Source organism: Musa acuminata, chromosome BXJ1-5 (assembly GCF_036884655.1).
Source record: "Musa acuminata AAA Group cultivar baxijiao chromosome BXJ1-5, Cavendish_Baxijiao_AAA, whole genome shotgun sequence".
Classification (NCBI taxonomy): domain Eukaryota; kingdom Viridiplantae; phylum Streptophyta; class Magnoliopsida; order Zingiberales; family Musaceae; genus Musa; species Musa acuminata.
In genome coordinates, this window is record NC_088331.1 from 41,340,045 (window position 1) to 41,352,301 (window position 12,257).

Consider the following 12,257-nt stretch of genomic DNA (forward strand, 5'->3'; position numbering starts at 1 on the left):
TTACACTCATCATACATCCAATTTTTAAATCTTAAAAAAGTATTATATTTTTATACTCTAAATTATTTTTAATTAAAAATATAAAAATTGATGGTTCAAATCGAAATCAGAATCACCAACATGGATTGTCGATTCTAATTGTCATTCCGTGCAAATCGAACGGTCTAGTTCGATTTGGTTTGATTCTTGACTGTAAAAAATTAGAAATCACCGGTTTCCAAACTGAAATTACCGATTCCAAAACCAAGAACAGGGCTAGTGCACTTCAATGTCATATTTAAAAAAGAGAAAATATCATACATTTCAGGGTTGGATACTCGGTCCGAAAAATCATTGTACAAAGACACTCGATACATGTCATTTCGGATCCAACAAAATAATGGAGCAAAAAGTACAAACTTCATGTCACAGGAAACAGTTTGGGAGACGCACACCATATCATGTAGAACAGAGGTATTAATTCAATAATGTATTTCTTCTCAATAGAAGAAATTAAATAAATAATTAACAGAAAATTAGCATCTTTGACGCCACTTAGGTGAGATATTGAGATGAATGAGCGAAACCCCACAACTGCATTATTGTAATGACAACAGGCTCAGATACAGAAAAACATATAACAATAGATAAATTGAAGCTTCAAACAACTTTTAAGTAATGACTGAGTACTTGACATTAAAATTTCCATTAAAGAGTTGAATATAAAGGAAAAATTAAGACAACTGAAATGACAGGGTTGAGTCACATATTCCTACATGCATGTCAGGTCACCTCTCACTAAGTGTTTAGTGATTTTTGGTTACTACAGCAGCCTGCTTCATGTAGGAGGTTTCACACTAAACACTTTTTTCCAATCTTCTTGTAGACAATTCATATCCATTAAGATTCACCATCCATTAACTAAAAGGATCCAAGTTTTCTTCTCCCCTTGGGTGCAAAATCATCATTTTGTCTTCTTGTGATAGTGAAATGTGCATGCCTAATCAGTCTAATAGTTTTCAAATTTTTTGATACTTCTGGTTATTAAAATAACATTAATACACAACTCCAAGTATGAACAAATCACGGGGGCTAGTCACATGGATAGAAATGGAAGAATATTAATTCAAAGATACGGGGGCTGATTTTATCTTCATATCGTTGTACACGATTTTTTATTGGTGATAAAAGAGAAGGATAATATTATAATGCAAACAATAAAAGAAGATCCAACAACCTCAGGGCAAAAAGCTAATGCTAGTAATTAAAACTTCAGTTAACCTGAAAGGGATTTCCATGGCAAACAAAAAAAATCGACAGCAAACCCAATAAATATGCAGAAATGAGAAAAGATTAATGTATTCAATTAGGAAAAAGTAATTTTAGGTGTAAGGGACCAATAAGATAGGTTTGAGCTCTAAATTCATGTGACAAGTTAAATTTTGTATCCACTAGTGAAATAAATCAATGTTAACTGGCAGCAATAAAAGATATTTTAATCAGCATAATGGACATGTGCATTGACTGCTTGTTACGCCCTTGCCTACTATAACATCTCGCTCTCTCTCTCCCTCTCGGTTGTTGTCTATATCCCCAATCTTCCCCCTGCTATTGTTTTCACTTCTTCACTTCAGCTTCCTTGCACCAGGAATTTAATAATTCTTCTGTTATCCACAATTGGAGCATTGCACATTTACAAATGTAGAGCTGTTCTAGTGTCTAAACAATCATGTTCAACCAAACACTGCGTTCATCAAAAGCAGACAATTTCACTATTTTCATGCAAAGCCTTGAAGAAATAACATATTTAACTATGTCATCTTCCCAAAATGCCATAAATTTGAACTTTAGATATAATATACAATCAAAAACCAGAAACAACATACATGCATAGTAGGAACTTCTTTGGATGTTTGAAGGCATCAAAAGATATCATAGATACGTTATTAAATATTACCTCAACATTCTTCAATTCGAATTCTGGACTATGAGCCAAGCATAAGTTTCCAAATGTTTCACATGGGCCACTAATTCCATGTAACCTTCTCAAACAAAAAGGAAAGCCAAAATTGACTCCAACAGTCTGCTCAATTTAAAATTTTTCATAAAGACAAGCTAAAAGCACATTACTTACAAATCTTCGTCAAGGGACAATGCAAAGCTTCCACCCCCACCAAATGCCAGTACATCATTCAAGCACAAGTAGTAGTATCTATTTGCACCTACAAGCAATGTCCCAATATTATTGTTGTATACAATTAACAATGCTTAATACATTTGCTTCATTTTATCTTCATCAAAATATGCATACTCCATTTCAATGTTATTACATTATACTATTACTAAAAGGATGGTTAATCTTACTCTTGCATGCAGATATGTGGGGTTTGTAACTCAAACACTAGCAATTAGGTTGTAAAGGAGCAACTTTATATTGGCATCCTCAACTATATTGATGTCAATTGTTTTTAGATAATTTAATTTCAAAAAGAAAAATAATCCTTATCTTTATAGTCATAGACCACAGAAATATTTAATATTTACTATATTAGAGAAAAGCAGATATTACAAATATGATAGAAACCTTTGAATCTAAATAATCTGGTACACAAGAAGCTAGTACATATACTAGTATGAGCAATGTCCGCAGCACCATTCGGTATGATTTGGTATGGACAATATTTACAGGTCTGATAGGTTACCTAGACATTACCAAGCAAACTGGGTGGTATGCTCCTACCAAAGATGTATCCCATAGGTCCGTATAGGTCGATACCACCTAAACTGGCCCTGCACCAGATAGTTTCTTTTTTTTGTTTTTCAGTCTTTTTAAGTTTTTTTCAAAACTTGGTACATAAAAGTAGACCAATACGATAGTGGTCCATATGATACCAGTCCGAGTCTTGACATACCAATAGTGGAAATTGCAAACCTTGAGTAGTACTAGTAAGTACAAGAGAACACTTCATAAACTAGGAGATATACTAAATGTGATAAAGACCTTTAAATATGTATGATCTGTGTATGAAAACTGTTGCCATCAAAACTTGGGCAATTGCTATGCACAATAAATTAAGGTATTGTTAAAAATAAATATATAACCCCAAATTAGACTACATAAAGGATCATGTTTGGTCCGCAGTGAATGGAAAGTACAAACACAAACTGAAATATATCATACCAAGAGATGAAAAAAATGAAAATAAAAATAAGAAACCACAGATGGTAGAAAGGAATATTGAGAATGACAGCAATATGAAATTAAATCGAATCATAGATAGAATTCTATATTTTATATTTTTTTGACTCTCTTTCGAACTATGCATGGGACAAATTTCTTCTATCCTTCTTTCAGGATATACATTACAATGGTGAACCATGACCCAGATAACACACTGGATAAACTTCAGTATATGTGACTACTGAGTTAAAGGCAGGTCAAATTAAAGCACTTTAATGGGACAAAGATTCCAGATAGGCACAGAATTGTATAAGGTAGCAAAAAAAAGTATTCTTCATTGACGTGCTTCTGTGAGGAAGTAATAGTATTTCTTAACCCAGCAATGGATGTAATAATTCAAAAATTAAATAGGTCATTTTTTTAAGTAGCATAAAAAATGGTGAAAAAAGTCCTTTTGATTTAAAATACATCTTACACTATATATAAATTTCTTCATGATGACTTCTAAACCAGTTAAAGCCAATCTGTAATGCACTAATTTCTAAGCAAACACCAACATAACAAGAAGCCAAAAAGCACTAACTTTTAATGCATCCAAAAACTTGTACCCAAGATTCCCATGAAGCTACTGGGTAAACTATATCAAATATGCTGGTCGATGTTGAGTGAGCTTTATGAACTTCAAATGATAATTATGCTCATCGCTATCTGCTTGATCCAGTTTTTAAAACCTCAGAGGCTTAAATTGATTCTTACAAATTTTCCTAAGAAAACAGTGTCCTAAAACTTTCATACATGTTATTGGCCCCTATTGACTGTAAGACCATCCATGCAGAGACATTGACATCAATAAATTACAACTGGGGACCTCATAAATTGAACAATCTCAACTTTGTTAGCTTGACTACAAAGTGGACAAAAAGTTGCTGGCCCGCTGTCCAAACAAGAAAAATATAAACCACTAACTCACTGACACAATCTTGGTTGTGACAACCAAATTTCTTTTTAACAAAGAAACCATGATGATGGTCTACTTTGTCAGTGCTTAGATGGCATTACCATCTTTAACAAGTAGTAATGAAAAAATGTGTGTAGATCCATTACCAGCTAACTATTTGATCCAAAAATATCACCAACTTTGACAATGGTAGAATCTAATTTTTGAGAGCATTTCAAGTGAATCAAACTGGAAAATGTCAGGCATTAGTCAACAGAAAAAACAACAGGATGGGAAGGTACAGAATTATTTTCTGTAATGTCAATAGTCAATATTGTCCTGGAAGTGGTTAAGCAAGACTAAACAGGATTATCAATGATCTATATACCATTCCAGACATATAATATTGGTATTTTCAAAAGGATATCTCCTAGTTGCTAATAAATCAGAAAAACATCATCAATTATAACACCAAAAAGTTCCTTATGGTCCCAAAAAGAGCTTGGAAAATATAAATACTTGTGCATATTTAAAATATGTACATGAGTGAAACAATTACCAGTTGCTCTGAAAAGCCTTGGTTCCCCATAAATTGTAGTGAACACAAAGGTTTGAGTTGTGCCCTGCCCAAGTGTATGATGATAATCAAACTTGAGAAATTACAAAAGCAACATAAAAAGATTTTACAAGAAGATGTGTTTCATTGTGACAAGTTTGTGGAGCATTACTTGGTACTTCATTTTAGGTGCAGGCTTTAAAGGGCCATCAAAAAAGCCACCAAATACAGCACCTTGCATATCTCCAACAATCTAGCAAGTAAGAAAATCAATTTCACGAGAAACATTCCCCAGGGTGAAACAGATAAATGGTTGAAATACCTCATGAAGATGTTAGTAGTTTTCTCAATCAAAGTGATTGGCAACCAGAAGAAACTAGCAGACAAATATAAACTTACCAAAAGACATGGACCTGGAAGGTTAATACTGTTACGAAGAAGCGTGTGAAGTGATATTCCATGTTTCCATGTGCTGCCCTTCATATGGAAAAAGCAAACATATATCAGAATCAATGAGAGTAACAGAGACTTGCAAACAATAGACTTTGCAACATCTTACCTATACAAAAGAATCCATTGGCACCCCTTCACAATATTAGGCAAACATGACCCAAAAAACTCAAAAAGGATGGCAGACATGAATACAGACTTGTCTGTGAGATAACAAAGATATTCAGCAGAGTCATGTGATGTAGAAGCTTTGTCAAGTATGTGAGAGCCATTGGGATTGTCAGAGAAATGGTCCATGTTTCTCTTTGAACCCTCAGATACTGCATCACTCTCACTTCGTGGTACACTTTCCTCAAGAAAATTAGGTGATCTATCTTTCTGTGCAAAAAATTTTAATTTCCGTCTTCTCCGTGATGACGAACTGCCACCATATGAATTAGTAGGTGATTTTCGCTCACTTGCATCGATACCACAACTTGCTGGGTTCAGAAGAGATAAAACGCGTGAAAAGAAAGAAGATCTCTTTGGAGAAACAAATTCTTGTGAACCAATTTCCTGCAAGAAAAAAATATATAAGCTAAACATACCATGCATTTGGACAATACGATAAAGCAGCATGCAATTGCATCAAAATGGATATCCCATATTCAATAAATTATTATAAAATTATTGAAAAAATGCATCTTCTAAATTATTAGTTTTGTAATTACACAACTGATAAGGATACAAACGTACTCTGAACCTTGGAAAAAGGGCTAAAGTATTAGTGATTTCTTGCATGAGCCTAGATTTTTCATGTCTCAGCCTAGCTGAGAGTCGTGATTCGAATAATTTGGGATCCACGTATTGCCAAGCCATTGGTGTGAAATATTTCTCATGTCAATTGTCTCCCATTACATTTCGAGATATAATATCCAGTGTCTCGGATTGCAATGTCATTGATTATCTTGACGAACAATCACCTAGTAGTTTAAAAAAGGGCTCAGATCCACGTGAGTTCGGAAAACTGGGTAGGAAATCATCTCTCTTAAGGACGATCACCCTTCTCAGGCTTCCAAGATACAACATTCATCCCATCAAACAAGGAAAAACCGACCATTTAGCATAACATTAGGTTCACAGAACAGATAAAGGAAACGGTCTGGTAGGAAGACATACCAATTAGTAGATGTCCAAAATGATACAACGAAAACAATGCAATGTGCCATCAGAATCTTAAACAACACGAACCAAGAGCAGATCCAACCACTAACGGTAACGAGAAAGCAAGAATAAAGACAGGAGGGATCAAGCAGAATCACCTGCGGCTCCGGCGGAGCGACGGCGGAATCCACGGGCCGAGGGGAAGGGGCCGAGGGGGTTTCGGCGAGGAGCCGGGACAGCTTCCCCGCCACCTTGTCCTTCCACAACGGCATCGCCCCGGCAGCGTGGGCGAGGGATCCGGCGATCGAAGCCCCAACCCTGACCCTAAATCTCGGACCACCCGCTGATACGCGGTGGCGAGCGAGAAGATGGCTTCCGGCGACGCCTTCGACCGGTTTGTGGCATATATGGAAAGGAGAACATAAAAAAGGGAGGGAGAACCACAAAAACCGGACCGGGGAATAGCGACCAAAATAGTGAGGGGACCGAAGAAACAGCACGGCACTCGGTCGCCATGTCGTGTTTCCAATAATACCCCCGAAGCAACACGGAAATAGACCAAATTCTAAAAATGAAGAATCATCCACATATGGTATTTACAAATTCTGAAATAGGGTACCTGTCCTTATAAAATTTATAATAAATAATAGACCCCTCGAAGTAGTTAGGATCGATTTGAATACAAATCAAACCGATTAAAAATTAAAACTAAACCTCTAGTCAATAGTTCCCGAATCGAACCTAAACCAGCTTCTAATTATTTGGTTCTGATTTCTATAACTTCGAACCGGAACCAAAATCGATGGTTCCGGTTCAATTTCAATTCGAAGCCAAACAGGGAGAATATATATATATATATATATATATATATATATATATATATATATATATATATATATATATATAACCCAAAGAATGCTCCATGGCTTCTTTTCCCTCTTCTCATCTTTTGTTGCCTTTTAGGCTCTTCTAAGTCCTCACCTCTCTCTCTCGTGAGGACTACCACTCTCTGCTTCCTCTTTCTCCTTACTTGTCTAGATCATGCCGTTGCTCTACCTCGAGTGGCAGGCCATTGTTTTCCTTCCCTCCTCTCATCTTCCATTGCTTCTTCCAAATTCTCGCATCTCTCAGACATCATCACTTCTTACAAGTCCTAGCCATCAACCGCCACACTCCCCTTCCCCTTCTCCTCCCCACAAGCAGAAGGTAATCCCTTTCCTTCCCTCCTCTCATCTTCTCTTGCCCCTTCCAAGCTATCACCTTTAATGATCATCATTGTCTCTCATGAGTCACAACCACGAACCACTATCCTCCCCCTTCTCCTTCAAATTCCTACTTGTCCAGATCATGCATGTCTTTCCTCCGCCTCGAGTGGGGGTTACCCTCAAGGAAGGGGTAAGAGAAGATGAGAGGCTGTTCTCATGTTGAACTATGCACGCATTATCACCATCTACCTATATATCTGGTTTGGAATCAAAATTATCAATTCCCAAACCGAAACCATGAATCAGAATCATTTGATATAATTTCAATTTTAAATTTGACAGAATTGAAACAAACGATTCTAGTACCCCTTACGTGTATAACATCTATCCAAAAATGTTCTATAGGAATGCATATGCTAAATTTATATTTAAAAAGATAAATATGAAAATGGTTTGCTTCAATATTACATTTTTGAGATTTTGTTATCATTATTTACAACCCGACATTACCAAATGAAAAAGTTACTAATGTCCATAAATTTTGATGTATTTATTATTTTTTGCTTTTTCATAAAAATTAACAAAATTACCTTTTATCTTTCATTTTGAGTATAAAAAACAGATTGAGTGAACGAAACGAAACAGCGATTGATGAGTTAAATAAAATAAAAGTAATATTCTGAAGTACAGCATCTCATTCCAAATAATTCCTTTTTCTTTTCCGAGAAAAATTCTAAAAGCATCTACACATAAGGCAAAACGAGAAGGACCCTCAAGATTCCCTTGGCTATCATCATACCAGGCAGGTACATTAAGGTCCTTCCTTGACAGCCTCAACTTCGGCATGAAGAATTATATGCTGGAGATGCCTGCACTTGGAACACCCAAATAAGAATGCAAAGGTCTCGAGGAATTGATGCTGTCAACCAGTTGAAAACAGTCTGGCTCTTGAATGAGTCTCGGGATTGCGTTTGTAGCAAGTTTGGCAGATGCTCTCATAGTCACAGTCTCAGAGTCTTAGCATATATTTTGAGGCTATTACACTACCTTCCGTCTCTAAAAACTATCCCCATTCCAGTGTCTCAGAGAATTATCATTAGAGTCATCTTGTCCAAGGCATTCAAAATCACGTACAGAAATATCAATGGAGCTTATTTTGAGCGACAGACTCTTCTATGGAGTCAACAAAATAACTAGTAGTATGATGAATATATATGATTCCTTTGCTTGTTCCGTTGTGTTCCTAAAGTCCACCTCAACAACAGAGAGCACTAAGCTTATAGTGGTGGTGATGTTGTGGTGTTAATCACCACCATCATCTACACTCTTTTAGTGAGGCCACCAAGTTCAAACTCACCAATAGTCCTTGCACGTGCAACATCCTTCCTGAAACATATGGTATCTGTTGACATCTCTCACCACAATCTCCCTACCAATCACCCTACTCACATACTTGAAAAATTCATGGCAGTCACCACATATCCTCAAATTCTTTACCACTCTCAGTGACTTTCCCTTTGGCACTGATCCACTCACTACTCCAAATGCCACTGCTAGTCTCTCACTGTGGTACCAAAGGTCCTCATCCGTCTCTTTGTAACCCAGTTTGCCGACTTCCTCCATCAATTCCATCAGCTTGGCATGTATCTCTGCCATCCTTTCGTGCTTCCTATCCCCTGCGATGAACACATGCACCTCGCCCCTCACTTCAACCCAACTCCTGCCACCTTCCTTCTTTACTCCATGATCCCTCATCTCTGTCCAAACTTTGGCTGTCTCATCCTTTTTCCCTGTTGACGAATATATATTAGCCAGCATGACATAGGCTGAGTCATCCCTGTGGTCAAGTTCTAAGAGCCGCCGGCCAGCAACCGTGGCCATATCCACTGCATGATGGACTACAGAACCAGAAAGCAGCGTCCGCCAGACTGCTGCATCAGGCTCACACGGCATTGTCAAGGCAAGGCGCTCTGCATCCGCCAGACGCCCCACACGAGCCATCACACCAACCAAGCATGTGTAATGTTCAAGTCCTGGCACAACCCCATATCGAGAGGTCATCAATTCGATCCATCTCTCGGACTCATCAGCCAACCCAGCATTGCTACACGCAGTGAGCAGTGCAAGGAAGGTGTATTCATCAGGCCGAAAGTCTTGTCTCAACATCTCATTGAACAACTGGGTTGCCCTTTCGGAGTCGCCCTGTTGTGCATATCCCCCTAGCATTGCATTCCACATGATTAGATTAGCATCAGTTACCATTCCCTCGAACACCTTCCTAGCATCAGAGGCGATACCCGATTTCCCATAAGCATCAACCAGGGCGGTACTGACCACCAAATTGGTCTCCAGTCCAGCAACAACTGCATGAGCATGTATGATCCTTGACTGCTCTAGAGCGGCCGAGTGAGCCGCTGCACGTAAGGCGCCAGATACACTATACATTGTCGACGAAACAGCAGAGTCTGACCTCATTGTGGCAAAGACACTTAAGGCATCGGCCGCACAATGGTTCTGCGCCAGACCAACGACCAACGCACCGTAACAAACCTCATCTTGATCAGAAATTTCTTCGAACGCATTGAGGGCATCCCGCGGACGGCGGGCTTTGCAGTAGAAGTGGACTAGTGCAGAGCCAGCGAAGGGGAGGCGAGGGAGGGCGATCTTGTGGGCGAGGGCGTGGATCTGCAGGCCGGAGAAGAGAAACGATGGGAGGGAGGAGGAGAGGGTCTTGAGGAGGGCGGAAAGGGTGGCCTGTGAGGGGATCTTGGGGCGGCGGAGCATGGAGACGAGGAGGCGTAGGGCAGCGGCGGGGTCGTTGGAATGGGCGGAGATGATGGCGGTCCAGGAGGCCGCGGTGGGGGTGAAGGGGAGGCAGCGGAAGAGGCGGAGGGCGGAGGGAAGTGTGGAAGGTGAGAGGGAGTAGAGGGTGATGAGGTTGTTGTGGAGGGCGCGGTCGGTGGAGGAGGCCTTGATGAGTCGTGCATGGAGGCGGGCTGGGTCCATTGCCGGCGGGAAGGAGGCCGCCGGCATTACTGAGAAACGAAGAAGGCGAACCGATCCCCCGGAGATGTTCGTTTCCCACGTACAATAAAGGATTCTTGAGACGACGATGGGTCGGAGCTTGAGTGTGACTTCAATCGTCCCTTAAAATTAGGATTTCTGTTCGCTGGAAAAGAGTGCGTGTGTGTGTGTGTGTTTTTTTTAACGGTGTCTCTGTTTTAAATAATATCAGAAATATTCTGGTAATATTAAATTTAAGATCATATTTCTTTTTAGGAGGGAAGAATATAGTCTCTAAAAATTTAAATATAAAAATAATTAGGAATTACGAAATATTCCATCATAAGTAAATATTCAATTTTTATGATTAAATTTGGTGAAGGATGATCCAAAAAAGAGTTTTAAGCCTAAATAAACTCTTTTAAATTAATAAATAGATAATATTTGATTGATTAAAAATTATTTTTAAAATTATATTACCAGAATCCTAAACTTGTTGAGCTGACAAAATCTTCACTATTTATCATAATGGAACAAGGCTATTGTTTAAGTGAAGAGGTGCAAGACAATCATCAAAATGATAGGTTCTCTGAATCTTAATATGTTATTATATATAAATTCATATTTTTACAGTTAAAGGTTTGCATAATCTGACTTATAATTTTTATAAATTATTCTATATTTTTGAAATTATTTATTATGATATTTATATTTAATGCATAAAATTTAGATTAATTATTATAATAAAATTTAATTTAATTATTATTTAATTATATTTTGATCTCTCTATCTTCTAACTATTTCAAATTTTTTTATCTGAAATTTTTATGTATTACAGTACTTTTATCTGAATTAATTGATATAGAAATAGTTTATATTTTTATTTTAAATAAAGAGTTCAGCATAATTAGAATGGCAACTCTGTGATTTTCGTGTATTTGCAATTATTATGAGAATTTTTATATGTAGTTATTGATCTTATATAAATTTTAATTCATAAAGATATATTTTGAAGCCTTCTTGATTATGTTTCTATTTGAATAAACTATTCTTATGTCCAAAATTTTATTGACTTATTCCGAAATTTTTGAGTGATTATATTTATTAATTTAAAATTATTGACTTGAATAATACTTTTAATCACGAAAATGTGTTTTAAATATTTTTAATTATATTTCTGCTTAGAATGAACTATTCTGAAGTTTAAATTTTTATTTGTTTATTCACAAATTTCCAAGTACTTTTAGGTATTACTTTGAAATTATTGACTTGGATAAAATTTTTAATTCATGAAAAATAGTTTTTAATCTTATTGATTATATATCTATTCTAAATAATTCAGGATGTATTTTCTCTGACCTGAAATTTGTTCACATGATTTTAGCTTAATTATTCGTAATTTATTAAAATTTTAAATTTAAAAATACTAGTTATTGATATTTAATTCATGAAAAATAGTTTTGTAATATTATAATTATGTTTCTATTTATAATGTTTAAAATTCTTATTTGATTATTATGGAATTTTGGAGCTATACCTTTTTTTTTCCGTGGAATGCACGGTTTTCTCTCACTTATAATTGGACAAAAATCTCCTCTACCACTTTCTTTTTGTCCTTTTCCTCATTTCGCTTTTATGGTTCGATCAGATCAACAGTTTAAATCGAACCGATTTAATTTGTAAGGACAAAAATATCCTCAATTATCCTTTTCTCCTTTTACTTGTTTATCTTTCTTTCGGGACTCATTCAATTAGATCAACACTTTCAACTGCATCAATTTGAATCGATTTAATCAACCAAAA

The 12,257-nt window shown here is 36.8% G+C and overlaps 2 protein-coding genes across 2 annotated transcripts; both read right to left on the minus strand.

The window, feature by feature from the left end:
- Positions 1-256: 256 nt before the first annotated feature.
- Positions 257-6,695, minus strand: LOC135674328 (uncharacterized). The gene is made up of 8 exons (XM_065184077.1): positions 6,405-6,695; positions 5,213-5,658; positions 5,053-5,125; positions 4,826-4,906; positions 4,657-4,720; positions 2,114-2,201; positions 1,937-2,021; positions 257-573 (listed from the first exon to the last, which is right to left on the minus strand). Exons 1-8 carry the CDS (start codon positions 6,516-6,518, stop codon positions 535-537), a joined length of 990 nt encoding a protein of 329 aa, XP_065040149.1. The 5' UTR covers positions 6,519-6,695; the 3' UTR covers positions 257-534.
- Positions 6,696-8,079: 1,384 nt separating this feature from the next.
- Positions 8,080-10,613, minus strand: LOC135674329 (pentatricopeptide repeat-containing protein At3g24000, mitochondrial-like). Its single transcript, XM_065184078.1, has one exon. It carries the CDS (start codon positions 10,482-10,484, stop codon positions 8,805-8,807), a length of 1,680 nt encoding a protein of 559 aa, XP_065040150.1. The 5' UTR covers positions 10,485-10,613; the 3' UTR covers positions 8,080-8,804.
- Between the last annotated feature and the right edge of the window lie 1,644 nt (positions 10,614-12,257).